This window comes from Oculina patagonica, chromosome 3 (assembly GCF_052425735.1).
Source record: "Oculina patagonica isolate OP01 chromosome 3, crgOcupat, whole genome shotgun sequence".
NCBI classification, from domain to species: Eukaryota; Metazoa; Cnidaria; class Anthozoa; order Scleractinia; family Oculinidae; genus Oculina; species Oculina patagonica.
The window spans coordinates 12,171,045-12,195,138 of NC_135760.1; the positions used below are offsets into that span (position 1 = coordinate 12,171,045).

The 24,094-nt window shown below is 38.4% G+C and overlaps 3 protein-coding genes and 1 long non-coding RNA gene across 5 annotated transcripts; 3 read left to right on the forward strand and 1 right to left on the reverse strand.

The window, feature by feature from the left end:
* The first annotated feature begins 9 nt into the window (after nt 1–9).
* LOC144646609 (syntaxin-7-like) lies at nt 10–7,059 on the forward strand. Of its 2 annotated transcripts, none has more exons than XM_078506257.1 (12): nt 10–138; nt 1,437–1,559; nt 2,492–2,563; nt 2,943–3,006; nt 3,120–3,216; nt 3,510–3,587; nt 3,916–3,972; nt 4,730–4,806; nt 5,230–5,314; nt 5,434–5,506; nt 5,730–5,812; nt 6,815–7,059. In XM_078506257.1, the coding sequence occupies exons 2-12, from the start codon at nt 1,451–1,453 to the stop codon at nt 6,905–6,907; spliced, it is 888 nt and encodes a 295-aa protein (XP_078362383.1). In that variant the 5' UTR covers nt 10–138; nt 1,437–1,450; the 3' UTR covers nt 6,908–7,059. The 2 variants fall into 2 exon arrangements, with proteins under 2 accessions (XP_078362383.1, XP_078362384.1); XM_078506258.1 differs by having other exon boundaries at nt 11–138; nt 1,437–1,556.
* A 604-nt stretch (nt 7,060–7,663) lies between these two features.
* On the forward strand, nt 7,664–8,743 carry LOC144646612 (uncharacterized). Its single transcript, XR_013569458.1, has 2 exons — nt 7,664–8,494; nt 8,625–8,743. It is a non-coding gene; the product is annotated as an uncharacterized LOC144646612 (long non-coding RNA).
* Nucleotides 8,744–12,376: 3,633 nt separating this feature from the next.
* Nucleotides 12,377–19,072, reverse strand: LOC144646607 (nuclear inhibitor of protein phosphatase 1-like). The gene is made up of 7 exons (XM_078506256.1): nt 18,900–19,072; nt 18,769–18,829; nt 17,584–17,737; nt 16,838–17,076; nt 16,097–16,253; nt 15,399–15,466; nt 12,377–14,479 (listed from the first exon to the last, which is right to left on the reverse strand). Exons 1-7 carry the CDS (start codon nt 18,953–18,955, stop codon nt 14,120–14,122), a joined length of 1,095 nt encoding a protein of 364 aa, XP_078362382.1. The 5' UTR covers nt 18,956–19,072; the 3' UTR covers nt 12,377–14,119.
* Nucleotides 19,012–24,030, forward strand: LOC144646610 (non-structural maintenance of chromosomes element 1 homolog). Its single transcript, XM_078506259.1, has 8 exons — nt 19,012–19,225; nt 19,355–19,476; nt 20,007–20,084; nt 21,184–21,327; nt 22,048–22,164; nt 22,293–22,360; nt 23,177–23,268; nt 23,606–24,030. Exons 1-8 carry the CDS (start codon nt 19,120–19,122, stop codon nt 23,671–23,673), a joined length of 795 nt encoding a protein of 264 aa, XP_078362385.1. The 5' UTR covers nt 19,012–19,119; the 3' UTR covers nt 23,674–24,030.
* The last annotated feature ends 64 nt before the right edge of the window (nt 24,031–24,094 follow it).

The window sequence follows — 24,094 nt, forward strand, 5'->3', positions numbered from 1 at the left end:
GTGTCTATCACTGGCTCATATTTTCCGGATGGTGTAGATTTCTTCAGAGTGATGGCGGGTAGTACTTGTCTTTCTTTGTGTAAGACTCAGCTCTGAAGGGAGGAGGTTTCTGGTTGATTTTATTTTCGCATCATTACGGTAAGGTTTTCCGCGCAATATATATTTGTTTATTTTTTATGCAGAATTCTTGTTAGTGGTTTGTTTGTCTAGACATGTCAGTTTCGTTTCGTTTTCGACGTAGTTAATAGAGGGAAATGGTTATGAAACCCCGCAAAGTTCTTTGTTGTAGGTTTTTGTTCGCTATTTTGGGCGTCGAGAGTGCACAAAACCTGGCAAAACATAATAGGTGGTTACGTGTGTTCATGCAACTAACCAATAGAAACATTGCGATTACGTAATTCATGCATAGTGTATGAGTGAAAAACAAAAGATGTGCACCTTCGTGGACCTTTCAACCTAAATCTTGGCCTCTTTGTTTCCTGCTTTGATGTTTACCGAGATTCATAACCAGTTCCCTCTATTAACTATGGTTTTCGAGGGTGCTCGCTTTGCTAGTGCATCCAGTTTGGCTAATATTATTTACTTAAACATTTAATTTACTGGAATAACTGTTAAAGTAGTTGTTTTAAATATTTTATGAGAGATTTCAGGTATTTCACTTGCTCAGATCAGTTGCCTGCCAAAGGTTCCCCATTATGTAGTCCCTTTCAGGTGGTAATCACGTGATCTTGCCAATCAAAAGAATAGCCGCTAGCATTTGATGGTTACCGAAAATGAAAAGAGCAAGTCAATGTTAATGACCAGTGCAAATTTTAGCCTTGTGCTTGTACATTTTGGGGAATTAAGGAAGTATCTGGAATGTTATGTCATGATTGGATAAAAAGCTACCACAGTGTGGCACCTATCAATTTAATTGACTCCAGCTGTTCAAGGGCACATTAAGGGTGGTCTTTGAAGTCCTGCAGTCCAACTTTATTTAGCCAGATTGCAGGAAGTTGGGGTTGGTTGTCAATTACAAAATAAGGGAAGCAGACCTTAGGACTAACCAGAAAGGGGGCGACATGTTGTTGGTCACAACATGCCATCTGATGCGTCTAGCCCTAGGAAATAATAGCAATAGTGTTTACAATGGATGGATGAAAATAGAAGGTGTTGAGCCTAGTAGAATAATAAAGCCATATTGGACAACATCATGTCATCATCATATCATCAAGTCTGGATCTGAGAAACATTTGGAAACTACCTGTAGGCTTAAAACTCTTAGACCAGGAAAATATTATTATTCTCACAATCAAACAATCTGCGAAATTTTCCAAATTCTCAGATATCCCACATTGCACTATTTTACTACTTCAACTAACCTTGCAGTTGCTGACCACAATTTTTGTAAAAAGTTACACAAAGTAAATCTTTTCCATTAACTTGTATGTTTTTAGTTTGTTGTCTAAGCATGTCTCGTGGTGAGTTTGGAGGCAGTCCATCATACGGCACCCTTTCATCTGATAGCAGTGCTGTTGTAAGCTATGGAAGGCCGTCATCGTCAAGATACCAAGAAGGTGGTGAGATTTTTTTTATCATTGGCTCACCTGTTAAAAAATTTCTCATGGAAAATTTAATGCCAAAGGGAAAGTCAGATATTTTGTCCAAACTAGAAATGAGTGAAGAGTAGTGTGAATGAATTTAGTTAAAAAGGAAAACTAGGAAAAGCAGTGGCAGATCTTGGAAAGGAACCTTGCAACCTGGCTGTCCAACCCCCTTTTTGGAGGGCAAGAAAACGCCAATCATTTCTTTGGGCACCATCCTTTCAGTGTTCGACATTAACTATTTTGTCAATTTGCCCTTTGGGTAGCCTCCTACGCAGACGTTCTTAGGGCTTGGCACGGGAGAGACGCGTGCCGAGCCCTAAGAACGTCTGCGTAGGAGGCTACACAAAGGGCAACCAGTTCTGTTTTTTTAGCTGCCCATGTGTCTTTTTGGTTGCCTACCAAGTAAACTTTTGTTGCACATTAGCACTCAAAAGAAAAATGCAAAATTGCAAGAAAGCTTTTTGCAGTTTTCAGTATAATGTGAACTCTGAAATTCAAAATCCAACAAACGATTGCTTTTTTTGCTGCCGTCAATCATAATTATGGCGACAGGTAATGAACCATGAAAAACAGAAACAAACAAAATGGATCGAAATCTGCCCATCAAAACCGAAAGACTTGACCTTTTGACCTGATTGAAGTAAACTTCTGTTTCCCGAGAGGCCTGCTAAGATGATTGACAGCAGCAAAAAGTGTAAACCTTTGGTTGAGGATTGAATTTCAGAGTTCGCATTTCACTGAAAACTGCAATGATTGCCTCTTGATTTGTCATAAATTTGCATATATATTAATGGAACCCTTTACCTCCAGTCATGTTGTAATTTTTCTCCAACTTTTATTCATCTTTTTGGAAAATATCTGTGGAATTATCGGTATATTTGTTTATTTTTTGTTACTGACTACAGGTGATATTAGAGAAAGATTTCAGAATCTCAGTGACACAGTCAGTAGTAACATCTTCCAGATTAACAACAACAGTAAGTATTGGTTTAATAAAACAGTACAGTTTTGGATAAAAAACAAACAAACAAAACAAGGAAAACAAACCATGCTGACCGTTTTGGCCAGAAACTCTTAAGATTCTTCCTTTTTACTGTGTGGCGTAATGATAGATCTTAAAGAAGCTACACCACAGATGATGCCTGATCTTGACAAAATTGGACACTTTGTTAAAGTTTGTGCTTGTCTTCTATTTTAATTTTCCTCAATCTTAACCATTCTTCTTTTTGGAAATTCACTCAATATATACTAGTTTATAAATGTGTATGGTTATTTTGTACTTAAGTGGTCTTTTAATAGAAAAGAGCACTGTATATATCATATAATTGTAACCTGCATTGTTAATTTTCTTCATAGCCTCAGCATTGGAGCGTGCCCTAAAGCAATTAATTGGAGGCAAAGAAGGCCAGGAGGAAAAACTGTGAGTTGATCCCTTTTCTCCACCCAACTGATCTTCACTGTTGGTTGTCATTTCACAGAAAGCTTCTAGATATAATATTCACATTGTATCTCTCTACACATCTTTCTACACAGCCATAGAATACAACAAGCTACAAATGACCTTGCTAATAAAACAACTTCCGTCTTAAAAGAGATGAGTTCCCTTTGTGGTGGAAGCAGCCCAAATGCAGTAAGTTGAGAGCTGTATTACTGTTTACATATTTAGAAATTATTATTTGAGGTTGGGTGCCCTGGGAAATGCCAGAGACTGCCATAGTACACCCCTCTCCCCTTGATAGAACCACCCACAGAACTGCCCACTAAGGGCTGGCATTACCCACAACCCAGCAACAAGCCCCCACTGTTATTTATAACAAACCTGTCTTAACCAGTTGGCCAAGAGGTCGATCATGTTAACATTAAGAAACTAGGCAAGAATGCTGGTGAAACTAATTGATTATTAATTCCGTTTCACTGCTATAGAGACAACAACGAGTACAACATGAAAGACTAAAGGGAGAATTTAGAGAGTCCATTTCCCGGTACTACTCTGTACAAAATGTAAGTATAATCTATAATTATAATTTTTATCTATAATCAATTTATTTTGCAATTGCCTTACTTCATGTGCCAGCTAAAAAGTTAAAAAAGTGTTACTTGCCCATTGGGCAAGAGAAAAATAAAAATCCACAAGCCCAGGGCTAATGGGTATGACTTTCTTTGCTTGTTGACCAGTGCACAGTTTTTTTTTTTTGCCAAGCCTTTTGCCTGGTACGCATTTTCTGTCTAGAAGACTACTTACAGTTCTTCTTGGGTGCCCCCAGTCTCTATGTGTTCAAAAATGTGTAACACAAGTTCTCATTTCCATTCTTGTTTTAACACATTTTAGAGAGTGGTTGAAAAGGAAAAGTTATTAGTTGGTTCAACAAGTGCAAGACCATCACAGGTAGGAAATAATTAATTCTGTTTAACTACTTATTGTAAATTATTTGTATGTGGGTGACGGCAGCCAGGTTAGTATGATTTGACAACCACACTGATCCTGTCACTGTTTGGAAAGAAGGTACATCTACAGTTAGAATAAATAGATTGCATACTGTATGTTGTGGTATTTCTCTTTATGTTTGCAAGTGACTATTGATTCATTGTGACACTGCTAGTATTGCAGCTTGGAAATTGAACTGCATGCAATTTAAACAACTTTTTGAAATAAAAGTTACATTGGCAGTTATTAACCAAGGCCTGAACTTTCAGAAAATTGATATATGAGGTGTCAATTTTCACACCTTAGGTGTGAATGAGCGTTTAAATCACAGGCTCATAAATTGAAAATTGTGGATTTACGGCTTTCCTTTGAAAGATACAGAGATAATTCCAACTGGAGCCGCATTACCTAGAAATATACCCGGGGTATGGTGGCATTTACTTCTGGAGATAAAGCGTTCTAATTATTTTTATATGTGCCTTAACTTTGAACAGCCATTATTTTGTCAAAAATGTCTAATTAATTCTTGAAATAAATGTAATTGGATTTACAGATGGATTAGGGTTCTAACATAACTGCAGGCTATGACCTAAATTCAAACCCCCGGTGGTCTGATCTTTCCCTAGGCTTGACATCTGGGGTGGTTGCTTATAGGAGGTTGAACTGTATTTATAAAAGAAAACTGCAGTCGCAGGATAACAATATAATCTGTTTTCAGAGGCAAGATAGTGGTAGATATGGTGATGAAGAATTTGGAAATGAAAAAAGCAGCTTAATGGAGGATGACCAAAGGAGGTTTGTTTATGAGCCATTTGTACACACAACAGGGATACAAAACTGTGTAAATTATCATCCCTATCAGTCTCTTCCAATAATTGAGCAGCTTTCACTTGAGTGTTGTAAAACCAAAATCAGTTGAAAGTAATCATTCGAACTGGCCAGTCACAAACGACACTTACAATCCAATGAACCAATCAAAATTCACAGCAAATACATGTAGCTGGTGCGAAGTGCAGGAAACATGCGCAAGCAATTTAAGTCACATTCGGTTTTGGTTTTACTCCAGATAGAATTAAACAGGCACAGATTTTTTAGACTAATCACTAAGCATAGTAATGCAAAACCAAAGCAAACATCACAGTGAAGTAAAATGTGCTCTCATAATAGTAACAATTATCACTTGTTTCTTATTTGTTTTAACAATGATGTGGACTGCAGACAAGAACAGGAGCAGCTTGATATGCAGATTGATATTGATGAATCACTGATAAGAGAAAGAGAGGAGCGCATTAGACAGATAGAGGTGAGTACACTCCTCACCAAGTTAACAATGCAAGACCTTTTTCACTACTGTGCATTGATATAATTTGTTGATTCAAATGTTATGGAAGGTTACTGACATTGAAATAATATTTGTTTAAGGGAGATATTCTTGATATCAATGAGATATTCAGAGACTTAGCAACTATGGTGTATGAACAAGGAGATATGGTTGGTTAGTAAGAACTTTATCATTGTTTTTATGTCTGTTGTGGAAAGTCATAATCATTCCATAGCTGGGGTTTTGTTGGTTGGGGGATTTCTTACCTCTTTCTGACCATACATATATTAATATATGGCAAATCTTGGTCACTTGGCTGTTTTTTAATTTTGGTTTAATAGGTAGAGCTAGAGGCTTCTTGTAATTGAATATTTGTTTTTGTATGGTTTGATTGTAGATTCAATTGAGGCCAATGTTGAACGAGCACACACTAATGTGGAAGGAGCTAATGTACAACTTAGCAAAGCTAGTCTTTACCAGGTGAAAAAGTTTTTCTTGTTACTATACAAGGCAATGACTCCAATAGATGCATGGGGCACAGTCAACTCTCTCTTAACGGACCGTCTTTGCGGCTGTTTGCCCCCTTTTTTTTTTTTTTTGGGCTTGGGGGGGGCTCCGGCCTCTAATTAAAATAATCAGACATGCTTGCAGAAATTTGCTTTAAAACTGCTGAGTGATAATCATTGAAACTCTATGCCTTTATATCTTTGAATTGCTGTAACTTGTTTCTTACAATAACATAGACCCAATGCAAAAATGGCCGCTGGAATTTTTTTTTAATCGCACAAAAGAAAAACTTGTCAAAAGAATTAAATTTTGAAGATCAAGTCAAAATGAATCACTGTATGGAGTTTAAAAGCTTTATGCCTATCTAATCCTGTCTCTCTTGAATTTAAACAAGTCACAACTATGCAGCCTTTGAGCCAAAAACAAAAGCTACCAATAACCATGGGGGATCGATCCTTCCTGGCGGCAGCGCCACGGCTTTGGAACAGTCTTCCCATAAGCATTAGATCTGCATGTACTAAAAGTGATTTTAAACAGAAACTTAAGACATTTTTATTTAGCAAGGCATTTTGTTAGTTTATATTAAGATTTTTTATATATTTTTTTCTTTTCTTATAGTTAATTGTAAATACCCGTAGTGTAGATTTCGTTTTTAATTTTCTAAAGATTGTAAATAGGTTCTTATTTTTGTATCTTTTGTAATGTTTGTAATGCGCATTTGATTATTTTATAGAAAATGCGCAATATAAATATTAAATATTATTACCTATTATTATTAAAAACACCAACACGTCTCACAATAGCATTTTGTCTCATTTTGTGACCATCATTGTTTTGAGAAACTTGACAAAATATTTTTTGTCAGCACTGGAATCTGTTTAGTTTCTGGGATAGTAATCTTTGGCAATCTTTAGGAATCACGATGTTTAAGCATAGATGGTTATACTGAAATTGCTTCTTTTTTTTATTTCACAGAAAAAAGCCCGAACCAAGATGTGCATTTTGCTGGTCATTCTTATGGTCGTTGCTGGGATAATTACCTTAATTGTTGTTTTAACAAAGAACTGATCGAACAAATTGAACTATTAATTTTGATTGAAACAAATTATTAGTCATAGCTGTCAATTTTGGGTTCCAGAATTTAAACTGGGAATCCTTTTGGAACCTATCTCCAAACAGATTTTGCCAAACAAGTGATATACCCGAAAATTTAGACCTTTTTAATTTACCTTATTACACGAAGTTTTTGCGTTTTTTTTTTGGAAAATTTGATATCACAAATAAAGAAAGTGGCTTATTTAATAAAGAAAATGTCAAGAAATTCTACAAATTTTACGAAAGTATCGCGAAAGATCACGCAAAATTTCGTGTAATAATGTACATGTAGTTTGAAAATATTTTTCCATTGGAATTTTTTTTTATCTTGTGACAGATCCAACGATAAACACATTCACAATCTGAAGTACTGAAAAGATACAAACAAAAGAACGCAAGTATTAGTAATGGTCGGGACACACTAGGCGACAAGTCGCTGGAACACGTCGCGGGGAAAAGTCGCTGCAACATGTTGCCTCGTGTGACATGGTGCATTTCTGCGACAATCTTTGTCACCGAGACAGAATTTTGTCGCTGCGATCAGTCGCACGAATTCAAACCAGTTTGAATTCGTGCGACTGATCGCAGCGACAAAATGAGCGAAAGCAACGTTGTCGCAGCGTGTGCACACTTCTGCACAGAGTATAAATTAACCAATGAGAGAGCGTCATGTATTTTTTTCCATTTTAAATTCGAAAACTGTCACTTTTCCAATCTTAAATTTGTGTGTGCAACGAACCAGCCCCGTGTCGCAGCGACTTGTTTTGAGATAGTACACACAGCGCGACTTGTCGCAGAGACCTGTCGCTGCAACTTGTCGCCTAGTATGTCCCGTCCTTAAAGGTTGAAAGAAATGCTTCTCTTTTCCATACAAAACCACATTCACTTACGTATGGCGTTAGAATGTGGTGAATTATAGCAATCATGCAACATTCGCGGTGATTTAGAGGATTCTGGATCAATGTAGTCAGGATGTAGTTATATTTAGCATTATACAGTCAGCGTACTTGTTCCGTCAAGTGCTACAGAAAACGGGAAAGTTGGTGCAGTACTGCAGTCAATTATTTTAAAGTTTAAGATTACAAAAGGCAACTTATCAAGTTCAGTAGCCTGAATTTCGGCCGTCTTTTCTAGTCGCTAAGTCGTTGTGGGAAAGCAGCTACCTTATTGTTACTTATTTTCGCGGGACTTAATTTTCGCGATTTCAAAAAAAACGCGAAATCAAATACCCGCGAAAATTTGTTTCAAAAGTTTTCTATTGTATTTGTTATGTTAATTTCGTATTTTTGGCCAAATCGCGAAAATAAAGTCCCGCGAAATATGCCCGTTCTTTTTTCGCGAAATAAAGTTCCCGCAAAAATAAAGCCTGGTTCTCATATGATCGTCGCTGTCGCTTCAAAAAGTTTGCTTCCTCCAATCACCTCAGACTTCGCAAACGACAGAAGCGACAGAGACGATCGGGGCGATCATATGAGAACCAGCCTTAAGTAACAATAAGGTAGAGAGAGGACGGCTGAAAATGAGGCTACAATTTAGTTACTGCCTTTTTTTCTATTAACTGTAGAAAATTATAGAAAAAGTTGTGTTTGATGCGGGTCGGTTTGTTTATTTTCACCAAAACGGCATGTGTGTTTTAAGCTCTCTCGGGCTGTGAAAGTTGTTGCCATCAAGTAATCAAAGCGCGTAGCAGATGTGTTTTTTGGTAATTTATAAAGTTTTTAACGTATAATATATACCACAATGTTAGAAAATAAGTGTTATATTCGAAGAATGATGTAAAAGAATTTTAATAAAAGAAATACCAGGAAACCACTGTATAGACACAACAACAAAACGCGGAAAAGCTACTCGTGTAGAGAAAAGTTGAGTTGTACTGAAAATTCAAAATTGTTTACGCGAGAAAATCATCATGCTGGCCAAATCCTTTCCTGGGAGGCTCTTAGGGGCCTGCGAACTGAACTCTTCAAGCGCTGAAGGTACGATCCCGCGAGTGCCGAAGCTTCGCTCGCCGACTCGCGCCTTCGAATTCGGCACTCGTGGGATCGTCTTCGTCGCTCAAAGAGTTCAATTAGCATTCCCGACTCCCCGGAGGTGACTTGAAAAATATTTGTACGGGAAGGCTCCGCGCCAAAGTCTTAACCCTTACCATTCTCGTTCCCAGAGCCTCCGTTTCTTTTGGTCACGTGGTCGGCGAAACGAAGGGCTCTGGTAACACTGACTACCGGATGTCGTAAAATCCACGACATCCGGTAGCGCATGCCCACTGCATAAATGTTCGTCTGCGTCTGCTCAGTAAAAGAAAGGGGAAGGCTGGGGCCATTCTCGACCCCAGAGCTATTGTCTTTTCCACGTGACTGACGGCGACAAAAGCTCTGGGAAACTCCACGCAAGCGTCAATCTCGTCCCCAGAGGCCGCGATCCTTCTGGTCTGCGCCAGGGATCGGGACCTCTGGGCTATCTAAAAAGCCGCTGAAACAATGAAAACACTTCTGATTGTCGATCTGTAACGCGCCAATTGAACGTCGTCGGGATGGTTGTCCTGGCCCCTGGGGAGTTGAAAGTTGTGCTTTATGCAAATCACAGATTGTGCACCCAATCGTAACATGTGCTGTTTTTGATGTATTTCTGTTTGAGACGACATCAACAGTCTCAGAGCATTTTTTTCACTTAAATAAGCATGTTTAATGTATAACGATGTTTAACAGTAGAGAATGATCCCAAAACAGCATTAATTATAATTACGTGACACGACCTGAATTTGCATAAAACCGCAGACATGTCTAGTCTCCTGTGAATGAATTAACGGTCGAATGACTTTTTAATTATTCAGTGGAACGTGGAGCGTGCGCAAAAGAGTCTTGCAATCTCTGGCGCACGCGCACAATCACACCGGAACCAGGATTTCCTGGTTCCGGTTTGGATTCGACCAGAGCCGTTGAGTTTCCCGGCCCGCTGGTCAAGGGAAACGCAGGCTCTGGGGACGAGATTGCGCAAGCGTAGCCAAAATCTGGCTACGATGACTCTATTGCGCACGCTCCACATTCCAGAGACAAAAAACGGCTCTTGCAACGATTACTAGCAGTAACCAATCTCGTCCCCAGAGCCTGCGTTTCCCTTGACCAGTGGGCCGGAAAAACTCAACGGCTCTGGTCGAATCCAAACCGGAACCAGGAAATCCTGGTTCCGGTGTGATTGTGCGCGTGCGCCAGAGAGTGCAAGGCTCTTTTGCGCACGTTCCACTGAATAATTAAAAAGTCATTTAACCGTTAATTCATTCACAGGAGACTAGACATGTCTGCGGTTTTATGCAAATTCAGGTTGTGTCACGCAATTGTAATTAATGCTGTTTTGGGATCATTCTCTACTGTTAAACATCGTTATACATTATAAACATGCTTATTTAAGTGAAAAAGAATTGCTCTGAGACTGTTGATGTCGTCTCCAAACAGAAATACATCCAAAAACTGCACATGTTACGATTGCGTGCACAATCTGTGATTTGCATAAAGCACAGACTTTCAATTCCCCAGGGGCCAGGACAACCATCCCGACGCACGTTCAAATTTTGGCGCGTTACAGATCGACCAATCAGAAGTGTTTTCATTGTTTCAGCAGCTTTTTAGAATAGCCCAGAGGTCACGATCCCTGGCGCAGACCAGAAGGATCGCGGCCTCTGGGGACGAGATTGAGCAGTAACATTTTGTTGAAGAATTTCAGCAAAAATTAATGTTACACCTTTAGCTCGTGTAAAGCCCCAGTAAAGTCAAAATCAGCAAGGTAGTTCTTCTAAATGTATATTTAATTTTAAAATGTTCAACAACTGAATAATTAAAAAAGTCATTCGACCGTTACATTCATTCACCAGAGACTAGACATGTCTGCGGTTTTATGCAAATTCAGGTCGTGTCACGTAGTTGTAAATAGCTCTGTTCTTGGACGATTCTCTTTTGTTAAACGTCGTTATACATTAAACATGCTTGTTTGAGTGAAAAAGAATTGCTCAGAAATACATCCAAAAACAGCACATATTGCGATTGCGTGCACAATCTTTGATTTGCATAAAGCACAGACATTCAATTCCCTAGGGGCCAGGACAACCATCCCGACGCACGTTCAAATTTTGGCGCGTTACAGATCGACCAATCAGAGGTGTTTTCATTGTTTTAACGAACTTCAAATGAGAATAGGCTCTGTTCCAGGGTTGCCCAGAGCTCTTCTCGCCGTCCGTCATGCGCAAAAGAGAAGAGCTCTGGGGTCGAGAATGGGCTGGGGCTGACTAACACGAGAAGAAAACGAATTTTGAAAGAAAATACGAGATTTGAGTTTAGCGTTCGAAAGAGCTGTACATCAATCCTCGCTACAACTGTCGGAGGACATCAAGAAACAAGAAATGGAACAGGAAGCCGCCCTGCCTGCTGTAGTCGTTAAGTAGAACGACTGTCCTTGTGTTTTGCCCGCTGGTTTTGGCAATTCAAGTCGTTGATAACTTAACACAATTCGATTCGTTTGGAACTCATTGAATTGCATGGCTGATAGATGTGTTCTTGTTGTGTCGTCTCTACACGCAATATTATCTGAAGGCAAAGTTAGAATCCAGAGGAATTGGAGTTATAGTCGCGCTGTTATAGTGTTTTTAACATGGAGTCGAGGATATCATCAGCCGATAACATTCCGACGGTTGATGATACTGTGAAATTTATTTATGGCCATGCGGAGGTATTGCAGAAAATTCAGAACTAAAAAGGCCGCTAATCGACGAGGTATCATTCTATTGAGCAGCGGTAAGAAATATCACATTGAATTTCAAAATCTTCATGTAATTCATGAACTTCATTTAGTGACCCTTTAGTGTGTATATCTTGTATAAGCTAAGTTGATAGTGCAAATGTTTGCAATATTTTTAATGCAATAAAAAGTACAACCGAGTCACACCTTACAAGTGATGTATTTGTCATTCGTTCATAAACAAAGGTCTGCTTCGTGAATACGTTATTCCAACAAACTCCCAGTGTTATTCGGTCTTTTTCCTGTAACATTTTCAAACTTGCCCGCTTCATCTTGAATTGTTTCGATGACCGGAAGTATAACTAAAATTGCGTAGAAGCGTTTCGTTTTTTACCTAATTACGCATGCAGTTTTTATCAGCCAATCCAAAAAATCATATTTTTTACCGTTACCAGGGCCACTACGTCATGTCATTTAAAAAAATACGCGTGGCCCTGGGGAAGAGGATGAACCCTTACCCCATCTCCGGGATCCTGTTACTAGTTAGCATCGCCACTCAGTAGATGACAGCAGTTTTTTAAGCCCACAGTTAACCGTAAAATGCACCCTTCTAAAGATTTACCGGTACGTAGAAAACTAACCTGTGTAGCTGGCAGAAAAACCGCCAGCTACACAGGCTAGTAGAAAACCAAAAATGCTGTTTGCATCAAGCCCGGGGGGGGGGGGGGGGGGGGTACTCAAAAAAGTCTTATACGGGGAGGCTCCGCCCCAAGTTCTAACCCCTTACCCTTTTATATACCATTTTTGACAGAAATTGTACCCCTTTCGTATGCCTTTTACTGAAAAAAGGTACCCCTTTCATATACCTAAATGACGTGACATAGCCTTAGAACAGGACGTTTTCTTGTCATTTTTATGTAGCGCTTAATAAATTAAAATAATACAGCCATAAAGTGCGTCTGTTCGAAATATTTTAATTACTGGCCTTTTAAAAAACCTAAATGACGGATTTTCATACCCTTTCATATACCTAAACTTGTGAAATCGCTACCCTTTTATATACCTGAAGCCTGAAAAAGGTACCCCTTTCGGGCGGAGCCTCCCCGTATAGGCCGATATATGGAGTACCCCCCCCCCGGGGGGGGGCATCAAGGCATAAATTCAGACGGAAAACCACGCACATCAATCAGGTAAACCTTCGATATATGAAAACTCGCATGACTTTTTCAGATCCTTTGATATACTAAGCTAACTGAAAAAGCAAAGTTACGGCATTTGAAGAGAAATTGCACAGAGTAAAGTCCATAACATTTGTGATAGTTTACAAAAGTCCAGCGCACAGTAGGCTGCATTGCAGATAAACTTAACCTTGAGTATTGATAACAGAAAGAATGGAAGATAATTAGCACTACTGAACCTGCACAGTGCAAATTTGAAAAACGTGAGTCTTTTGATTTGACTTTGACATGTTGATTGTGCTGCGACTAATCAGATGGTTGATAAAACCACATGGTTAACGACCATACCAGGCTTAGCAGATTACTCATTTTCCCTTGTGACACAACACTCCACGAATCTCCTTCGCTTTTCTAATTTACATTATAACAGTATTATACTAACTTGATACCGGTCCATTGGTCAATAATATTTAGCTTTCTTCAAGTTTAGAATTACAGAAACAAGGTAACCCGAAATGAATCACTTTCTTCTGAGATACCATTAAAGTTAATTAAAGCACCATACAAAGTTTTTGTGTAAATATCTTACATCTTTTTACATAGATGTACAGTGAGAATGGACTCTGTTACCACAACAGTAATTTACTGCGTGCACATACTCTAATGTAGAACATAACAGAACAGAAACACAAACACGTCCAGGCATCAGTGTTGGTAGGGTAGTCATGAAGAGGAACAGGTGACTCCTAGCTCAATGTTACCGGAAAATTCACAAAAATACTGCGTTGCTTCAGATGGAATTGCACACATACAACACTATCGCAAAGAGTTTGTGTAAAAAGTGCTCTGTCACAAACTGATAACATTGTTAGTTCCTAAGAAACAGCACCAGAGGAAAAGGTGCAATGCAGATGAGAGCTGACCCGCACTGATGAGATATTAATTTGAGGTAATCAGTCCACTGCTGTTTGCTGTAGAGAAGTCACATGTCTTTTAACTGCAGGGCTGGGTCAGGTGAGGCTTTAAGCAAAGCCCTTTTTACTCTGAGTGCCAAAGGGTTTTTTTTCCTGATTTTTCTTGCATTATCACAAAAATAAAAATAAAACCTCTGGCACCCAGGGTAAGCCATATTATGAGAGCTTGATATTCTGCAGTGTCACTCTCCAACTGTAATCCCACTTCATGACTGTCTGCTCCTGCTGCATGGCAGTGTTTGCCATACTCTGGGCAACATTCTTGGTCTTGAATCATAAAATAAGCTAAAAAATCTCCTAATAAATAACTAGATGAGTAAAGATGGCGTTGGTTTCTTGCCAGGCCACGCCTCCTTGGCATACTTCTTTTTAGCAGGTTCGGCAATTGTCATTGTCACATTTTGCATAACTGGCCCAGCAGCTATGGGTTCGGGTGCATGGTGCACAGGAACACTCATTAGTGTCGGCGAGGACACCTCAGGTGCCGATGTGATCGACATACGAGGTTTGTGTTGTGCCGTGGGTGACGTAGGACTTGTAGGATCAGGAACAGCCCCTGTTCCTGCCGGCAGATTGGAGTAAAGACCTTGCGAGTATGGGAAGCTTTGAAGTCGTCGTGTTATGTTCTCTGTGAGGCTTCCTACAGGAGAAACTGGTCCTCGCATTTTCTGTAAAAGTGAACATTTTAATCCTTTTAGCTTCAAGAATGACGGACATTAACAAGTCTGGTAATAACAGGTCATGTAAATGGGGTTCAATAATCAAAACATTACACATTTTTTAAACTTATACTATAAGAAATAAATGGAGGCCAGAGAGGAGAATTTCAATTCAAGATTAAAGCTCAGACTTTCCTTAAACATTAGGAAGCGTAGTTAGGAATTAATTAAAAGAGCAGTACATGAACCATATTTTCTCAAATAAACACAGGGCCTCGAATAAATGCCAGATTTCCAAGGAAGGGTTGTAAATAACCCTCTCAAGCAATTACTCAAGGTACAAAAAGCTGTAGTTGCAATGAAAATATTTATGCAAGTCTGTCAAAAATAATGTATTAAACCCTTGTTTAAAACATTCCAGGCTCAAATAAACTGCAGGAGTCAAATAAACCCTGAGGCCATCAGGCCAAGTTTAAAATAAACGCTGGGGAAATGGACACCTGAAGGAAAAAGACAGCGCGGGCGAACAAAAACAACTTGGAAGAAGGACGGTAGAAACTGAACTGAAGACCCTTAACTACACCTGGGGAGACATTGAGAGGAAAGCACATGACAGACATGTTTGGAGAAACTTTGTCGCTGCCCTAAGTGCCGATGGGGTATAGGGCAGTAAGTAAGTAAGCATTTAATTGAGAAAATACAGTATACTTTACAGATGGTCATACTGACAGTATCATGATATCTGTGTTGAAAAATAGAAGACGGTAAAAATTCAGACGTTGCTGTCTTCTGGAAAGAGTAATAATATCATTAGATATAAACAATATTTAATATGTTGTTAGTGTTTTAAATGGTTGAAGAAAGATTTGCAGTATTTGAAGCCCAAACTCTGCTGGGAAGTAATAAATATGTTTTTATTATACTGTACCTTGTTTGGAACAACAACAGATGTTTGAACCATATTTCTGAACTTGCCTACAGTAGGGTCAATATCCTCTAAAACAATGAGAAACGCCTTTTATTAGATAGAGATTACCTACACCAATCAACAATTCATAAGATCCAGCTTCAGGATATAGCTCAAGTGATATTATTCTAATGGTTTTGAATTCACACGATGTTCGAGTCAATGATGAAATGTACTGTATTTTTCTTGGTTAAAAGGCGCATGGATTTTTCAAAGAAAATGTGTTTTTCTGTGGGAAGTTCATGCTAAAATTGGGATGCGTCTTACAGCTGAGCATAAAAATACAGTATTTTATGTTTAATATCATAGTTTCAGTCAGGCTGTTAACAAAAATCCAAGAATGGAGACACCAACAACCACATTGCTGTACGACACTCAGTGAATGAACACAGCACTGTCTCCAATTCAGTAGTCAGAATGTATTGCTTAGAATCTATCCAGGAAGGGGGGGGGGGGAGGGGGGTGAGGAGTAGTGCTGCTCAATACTCCTAGTCATGTCATGCAATGGAAACTGGATTTACTGGCTCACTTGAACTTTGTGCATACTGGTACTTCAATTTTTTCAAGATGACTTCTGCTTCTTTCCTGCTTACATGGATGATCACTCTCAACAAAGCAGAATTAAAGAAAAATACTTACTTCACCTACAGCAGCTTTACCTGGATTTATAATTTCTTCTCCTTCTCTAAATGCAACAGATAATGAAGATCTTCTTTTTCGCTTAAGGGATGCAACACCTGCTAAGTTTGAACTTCCTTCCTCAATGCCAAGTGATGAAATCCTTTTGTTGTGAGCTGTGTTGAACTCTGTTAGATCCTGTTTCCAGAAAATAAACAGACTTAGAAAAAAGTACTGTAAAATGCCAAAGGATCTTAAGTACTTTCTTTAGTAAATGGGAAGTACATTGTAAATGGCTGGAACACAGGGAGGTTACATAATGAAAAGTATGGCATGAAAAAGGGATTTGAAAACAACATTTGAGGTCAAAAAACATTGCTTTCCTGATGAAAACCTTGGAATTTATAGGAAGTAGGGGAAGTGCTGTCGACTCAACCTTGGGAGGGGTACGAGGTCAAAGCATTCTACAGAGCATGTGTTCGGGGAGGGGGTCTGGGCATTTTCAGGAATGGTGCATTTCAACCAAGGGTGCAATTCTAGAAATTAATTTCCCTTCAGATTAGGGTACTTGAAAAGATCCTGAAAACCTCCCCACCATTGCTTCAGGTTCACTAACACAACCACAACTTGCACCTATACAAAAAGTAAAGAAATCTACTGTACATGTATTTGTTGTATCCTTTTGTTTTGCATGTAATAGCCTTCCAGGTAACTTATAACTATTTTTCCTTTGGCCGGCCCTTCCCCCCGGTTGCCAGCACTATAAATAAAAAAAGCCTTACCTCCAACTCTGTGTCTGACTCTGGTAGTCCTAACAGTCCTCCCTTTGCGCCTTCTTCAGTATCATCAGACTCCATTTGTTGTGCATTTTCTGATTGCTTTAGACTTGAACTCGGCATTGCTGGTTTTTCTCGCAGTACATAGCTTCTAGAAGACGCACCAAACCTGATCACACTGTCAACCTGAACTTGTGTTGGTTTCTGTGGTTCTAAACGTACTGTTCCAATGAAAGTGCCATGTGCTGAGCAAGGAGAAATCAAAAACAAAAATATGTAACTGTCTCTGTTAACACTTTGGAACAAACACATGTTATTGTGATGTTTTGTGAGTTCATCAGTGATGGAGGAGTTTGGAAACTCCAGCACGTTCTCACAGTTTAATCCACAAAGATGTTTGTATAACATTGTAAAATTCTTTTATTTATTCTTGAGGGCAAACCATCTTTTTATTAACCTAAATTAACTTATTATATTTTATATATTATAATAATATATTAAATGTAATCATTACACTGAACATGTAGTGCTTAAATGATTGATCCTGACCATATGCATGTTGACATCAACTCCATTATCTTTTAAGGTTGATTTTTGGCTTCCATCAAACCAGTGTTAGTCAATTTTTTTAATGTCATATGTTAAACATTGTAAGAATGTTCAAAGAAGATAATAACAATAAAACAATATTAAACAATAATTCCATGGCAATGAATGGATAACTGTTAGGGTAAGAAATTAGATATACTTACTACTCTTGAGGTCAATCAGAAACGTTCGGTTGAGGTGTTTATGGAAAACCAGTGCAGCATGTACACGGGAACATGATGTGTGTTCCAGACTGAAATCACAAGTTTCCTTGTTTCTTCCAAATAAGTAATATGACTTCTGATCAATGATAAGTTTCTATATCAGAAGAAAAGAATATTCTTTAATGTAATATCTGCCTCTTGCTTCAGTTTCTAATTTATGGTTTCCCGGCTTCCCGGTTTCGCAGTTAAAGAGGGTCTGTTATACGGGGTTGTACAGTCTGCAGACCGCCATACTTTGATCATCCTAGACCACAAATTTCTTATATTTTCTCCCGAAGACTAAGACTGCCAGATTAAAGAGTGTGACCGCTGACTGCCACTCAAAATCGGCTCAATCTGCCAGACAGCCAGAGTATAAAAGACCCTCATTAAAACTTGCCAAGGTTAAAACATATGATTTGAGGAGAATGCTTGTTTACAACTTTTAAATAAGCAACCCCCCTCTCACCACCCTACCCAGGTCCCAAATAAATATCTCTCTTGAGTTATACATCGTACCCCCATACATTAGAAAAAAGTGCCAAGCGTATATGGCATACATGTTATTTTTTCTTTCCTTAACTTTTACATGACTCTGAGTAATTTTTATAAGATCACTTATTGTGAACAGTATTCTGTTTGAGGAGCAATAACATCAAGCTGCACTCACGGCAAGATGCCTAAACCTCACCCAGTGTTGCTATAGCACTAAATGTAGTTGTGCAAACCAGCTCAAATGTAAGCACAGTCTGTTCCAGTGCAATTAATTAATAATACATGTCAGACCAGATGCAAAGGCATTTGATCATACGGCAAATGATCAGCCCCTTTATTTGCCCCATTAAATATAAATGAATAAGCGGTCTCTATGGCAACTGTGAAAATGTACTCACAGTGTGGAGGACAAAAGACAGAGACGCTGGGAACGAGGTTGTTCTGCCCCCCACCCCTGTAGGGTGAGTACATTTTGAAACCTTTAGCAAAAACTTTATAATGTTGATATAAAGATGTAAAATTCCTCAGTCTTTGACCTACTACCCAGCCTCAGAAAGACCAAAAATTACTTAACGTGTGCTTTTTGTTTTAAGTGAGAATGTTAGCGTGATCTATTTTGTTCAAAATGCTATTTGTTTTGATCAAGTTTACCTCAACTAGATTTGTCTGTTTCATGACATCTAAATGAAGTCCTTGTGGCGGTTTACCTGCCCTGTAAAAATAAACATTCCTTGTTGAACTTAAACACCAAATAATGGACCAGGGAATCTATAAAACGTTACCAGGTGGGGACATCAAAAGGTGGATTGTTCGCGGCAGAAGTCTTGTTAGCCGCCATCTTGGCACGCTTTGTCTCCAGAGGGACTGGTACCCAACTGTTTTCCGCATGTCCCGGATGCAAAGCTTCCCTTGATGCTTTGGTGCGCCATTCGATGTTTTCCCGCCACCATCTGATTTATAATTTTCGACTTTTGGTTGATTCTCTTCGTGTGTGGAACGAAAATGAGAGATTCTCAGCGTCTTTTCTTACGAAGTCTTATGTCTAAACAGTTCCTTTCTGAAAATGAAACAAAAACCTTGTATCAGAAAGCATGTGGCGTGTATGGAGGTGGGTGAAAGTGCTTTAAAATTACGAACCCTTCAAAGTCGAGCTTGCGCGCATCATCGGCATGGTGTGATTTTTAACTTCTGTTGGGCTTAGCTAAAGCGTTTTAAAGGACTTTAATCTTAATTTCAGATGAAAGCCCTCCAGAGGACTTTGACACTTTCCTGGAAACTGTAAACAAAAACCTGAGGTCTCTTTTTATGGAGATAAGGCATGGAATTTCTGAAGAAGATGGGTCCAAGAATTATGGTTTGGTAAGAAAACTAAATACTGTGGTACAGGAGGCAATATTTTTCCCTGCAACTTGCAATGCAATGATGACGATTAAAAAAAAATTGTAAGCCACATTGCAAGTCAAAAAGGAAGTGTCCTGTGTTCTCATATTGCAACACACCAGCTGGAAATCATTATTTTGAAATCTGGGGGTAATGGACTTATCTGATTGGCCCATTTTTACAAAATTTGGTTGCAAGATTGACATGTCACATGCAGCATTGTTGCAAAAAGTAGGGAATAGTTCTACTTTCCTTGCAACTCGCAATGTACAGTTCCATAAATTATCCATACATCCCCACAGAAAGACCCCCAACCTCTCTGGAAATTCCAACTATCCTTCATATATATGTATTTCCTTAAAGACTTTGTGACTAAAATTTTTTGACTGGCAACCAAACTTGAGCAGGCCACTTAGGAAAAAAATAAACTTAGAGGGTTGCATTTAATGGTTAACTTTTTGTTGATAATAAACAAGCCTCAACATGTCACTTTCTGTGATTTTTTTTAGGTAAATACAGCTGAGGATGAACATTCAAAGATGGCGACAGATTTTTCACCAAATGATATTGCTTTCTTCAAGAAAGCGGTAAATATACAATCAAGTAAATAATAAGTATTTCTGTTGTGAAGAAAACAAGGATTCTTAAAACTTAAAACTAATATAACCTACCAGTGCTAAATGATTAATGAAAGCTTTATTTCACCAGATACTTGCTACCTGGGTGAGTAACCTTACAAAAATATGTGCAGTTTCTATCTGCCTAAAAGAATTGAGAGTCAACTGGCTGATTTCCTTTCCTAATTACATATACAGTTGTAAATACTATAGAAAGGAAATAGAAAGCAAATTAGATAAAGTGGTTACACTTCCAAAAGAACAATATTTACATGGTTGCTAGAATTTGCAAAAATTTGGACACTCACTTTTAAAACCCTGCTTACAGGGTTCGCACAGGCCTTGAAAGTCCTTGTATCTCAAAATAAAATTTAAATTTTAAATTTTTTTTTTTTTTTTTTTGTTTTAATTTTTTTTTTTTTTTTTTTATAGCAAAAAAGGCTCCGGGGAGAGAAGAGCGCAAAAAAAAATGTTTTTTTTTTTTTCGCACAAACAAATATTTTTTTTTTTTGGGATAAATAATAAAAAAAAAATATTTTTTTTTTTTTTAGGGTGGGGAAATATAATTTTTTTTTTTTTTTTTTTTATAAAAAAAAAATGCTTAAGGTCATTGCCCTGTATTTTATTGTGTATCCTTTCTGCGCTGAATTTTACGTGTAATTAGCGCATACACATATGGCGGCTTTTTTCTTAGCGGCTTAGTCTGTGAGAAAAATAAATTGTCTCTTTCTCGTAAACGAGTATGGAGACCTATCAATCTTTTCTCAGATTTTGGAAGTAGCGAGCAAGTTCTTTCTGTGAAATGGAAACAGATCAATTCCTCTGTTTGAAAAATAAATTATCACTGGAAATGTGTACTTTGCCAGTACTCTCAAAATAATTATTAAGGAATTATGTGGTATATGTACAAGGTCTTTCAGTGCTCCTAAACTAATATGCAGACCCCGCTTTTTTGTTTCAAAATTGAAGTCCCCTTAAGGTAATCAACAAGTAGGCAAAGTTTGGTTGAAAATCTATGTTCATTTCTATTTTTGGGGAAATGACCTTAAAAGCCTTTTTTGTAATATAGATGGACCTTATAGTGGCTTCTCCAGATGGCACAGTGTCTTCTTTAGATGTACTCAATGCTGCGTCTGACTTGGAAAAGAGGATGACCATGACTCATGCCGAGGAACTGATTGCAAGACTTCTAAAGGATAAATGGATGTCAGAGGTCAGCCTTAATAACTTGCAGGGTTCAAAATAACGGCCATTCAACAGACAATATCTGGTCAAGATGACAATTTGTAGACAAAGTTTTGGTTTGCCGATCATTTTGACCGTTCACATACATGGCTTTTGTCACTGATGACCAGAAAAATAAATAACATTCTTGATACTACCAAATTATATCTTATGTGTTTACTTTAATTCTAAAATGAGCATCTGGTTTTCATGCATAACTCTCCAAGTTAAGACCATTTTAGGTGCCACAGCGACTAAAATTTTGGAGCTGGCAACTAAATTGGAACCAAAGTTGCCAGGCTGGTGACTAAAATTGAGATGAAGCATTGAAAGCTTGAGCTTAATTAAGTGACTAAAATTTTTCACTGGCAACCAAACTTGAGCAGTCAGTGGCCAAATGGCCACTTAGGGAAAAATAAACTTGGAGGTTTGATGTGGGTCCTCTATCCAGGTTGAATTGGAATTTGGAAATGCTTTCAGGAGGGAGGAAAACCAGAGAACCCAGAGAAAAACCCTTGGAGCAAGGCAAAAACCAACAACAAACTCAACCGACATGTGGCACCTGTCTGGACTTCTTGGACTGTCTGGGCCACATAGGTGGGAGGCAAGCCCTCACACGATTGCGTCATCCCTGATTCTTGTCAAATTAAAAAGTAATCTCAAATTAAATGTAATCCACTTGTAACCTTAATTCGTTTTTACGTTGTAGTCATCAGGATCATACTCTTTGGGACCAAGAGCCATGCTGGAACTTCATCCATACTTGAAAAGAGTGTATGAAGATGAAATAGTAGACTGCATGATGTGCCATGAGATAGCTATTAGGGTTAGTACATGTGTGCTGATTTTGTTCTCTGTCATAGTTTGGCCATTTTGCAAACTTTCTCATTTTCCTTAACTAACCTGATGATAATTTTGTTGTAATCATAGCATTGTTTTCTTTTTGTTACTTAGGGACAGCACTGCACCCAGTGTGATGGGAAGCTTCACAACCATTGTGCTGCTCGCTACTTTCGTGGAAGGTAATATTGCTACTCACTTACAAACAGCAAAATCTGTTGACTAGACTAGGCCCCATAAAGTGGTGTTTAACTCTGCCTCCTCTTATGTTCATGTACAAGAATGTAGCTATAAAGGGCTATTGCATTAAATTTTTCTTCCTGACCTGTTAAGGAACAGTGAACGTCTTTGGGAGCAAGGGCAAAAAATCAATGGATTTCCTTAGGGGTAAGATAAGTAATACAGGAATTCTTTAGGGGGAATGGGTGAAAATATCTGGAATTCGTTAGGGGTAAAACCCAGAAATCCGCAGACTTCTTGGGGGCAAATGCTTTGCTAATGAATTTCATTGGGGTTTAAGGCTTTTTTAGTGAATTTCTTTAGAGGTGTAGATGTTTTCAATGGATTTCTTTTGGGGTAAGATTGAAATAACTGAAAAGACCTTTCCTCAACAGGGGGGGGGGGGGGGGGGGGGGGGGGGGGGGGTGGTTGCAGATATTAAATGCAATAGCCCAAAGAAAAAAAGCCAGCTCGTTACAAGCCAAGCCAGCTGTTTATCCCAAGTCTTTGTTTTGTAGTAAATTTTTAACTGGTGATAAGCTCTTTTTTAACTGGTGAAATTAGCCAGTTGCTGGCTTGTAGCCACATTGTTGCATGTTGTGTGGTTTTAGGGTTTAATATTTTGCCAAGGAACATGTGCACTATAGTATACTAACACCACAAATGTACCAACTGGAGTAAGTCAGTAGCAACTGCCTTGCTATTGTTATTATGTGTAACAATTCAGTAGAAGGTGCTCTCATTCCTGTGCATCACCTCATGCTTTTAAAATCCAACAGGGCTCAGAAGACATGTCCAAACCAACAGTGTGGTGCTGTGTGGATGCATGACGTGCCTCAGCTAACATCGCCATCTCCATCTCAAGTAAATGGTGAGTTAAAATTCATGAAAAATGATAAAGTCATCAGTTTGCAATTATAGTGGGTGACAACCAGGCCTGTAACCTGTGACACTTGTCATGGCTGAGATCACTGGATGTTATGGGTGAAGAGGTTGATTGGTGTTAGATTACACTTCCGTACGGAGTGAAACGGTAGGGAAAAAACTGAATGACAGCCTTGATAGAAGTGTACAAACTGTCAGTTAGTTGTTGCAAAGTTGCGCAGAAAAGAACATTTGATCAGAATGATTACATGGCATTTGATATTCGTGACGTTTAACTCAAAGGGTCAAGTCCAATCTCAGCTTAACTTTGTATTTTTTTAAAGGTGAAAACGAGGCTGGCCCTTCATCACAAGCTGGACCTTCGGGACGACAACGTAGGAAAAGAAGATGAGAACAAAAAACTTTCTGTATAGAAAAAAAGAAATTAATTAGTTATTGTTACAGTTTAGATGTATATTTAGAGACTGAAGAGATGAGTAATCCCACCATGGGGTAAAGGTTACATTGCTTTGAAAGGTATAAACATTCAGAGTTTCTGAATGCTAGTTACACTTATACATTAAATTGGTTTTGTTTCTGTTAAGAGAAAGCTAGGCTGCATAATGAGGACAAGAGGCTTTTTGATATTTTTATGAGGTGCATAGTGGTTTATTTACTGGAAAATTACCCTTCCAGTAAATTAATATTTTAGTTACAACAGAAAATTAATGGTGAAATAAATACGGAATATTTTATTGTCACATGTAAATGCGTGATTGTATTGATTTCTCATATTTATTGCTTTTGAACTGACACATTGTCACAGTAACACT

Coding starts and splice junctions, on each gene's coding strand:
- LOC144646609 (XM_078506257.1), top strand. CDS start 1,451: ATGTCTCGTGGTGAGTTTGGAGGCAGTCCATCATACGGCACCCTTTCA. Junction 3,217..3,509: donor GTGGAAGCAGCCCAAATGCA/GTAAGTTGAGAG, acceptor TCACTGCTATAG/AGACAACAACGAGTACAACA. Junction 5,813..6,814: donor GCAAAGCTAGTCTTTACCAG/GTGAAAAAGTTT, acceptor TTTATTTCACAG/AAAAAAGCCCGAACCAAGAT.
- LOC144646607 (XM_078506256.1), bottom strand. CDS start 18,955: ATGGCGGCTAACAAGACTTCTGCCGCGAACAATCCACCTTTTGATGTC. Junction 18,830..18,899: donor CCTTTTGATGTCCCCACCTG/GTAACGTTTTAT, acceptor TTATTTTTACAG/GGCAGGTAAACCGCCACAAG. Junction 17,738..18,768: donor AACAGACAAATCTAGTTGAG/GTAAACTTGATC, acceptor CTTCTGATATAG/AAACTTATCATTGATCAGAA.
- LOC144646610 (XM_078506259.1), top strand. CDS start 19,120: ATGAGAGATTCTCAGCGTCTTTTCTTACGAAGTCTTATGTCTAAACAG. Junction 20,085..21,183: donor TTGCTTTCTTCAAGAAAGCG/GTAAATATACAA, acceptor TTTGTAATATAG/ATGGACCTTATAGTGGCTTC. Junction 22,165..22,292: donor GCCATGAGATAGCTATTAGG/GTTAGTACATGT, acceptor TTTGTTACTTAG/GGACAGCACTGCACCCAGTG.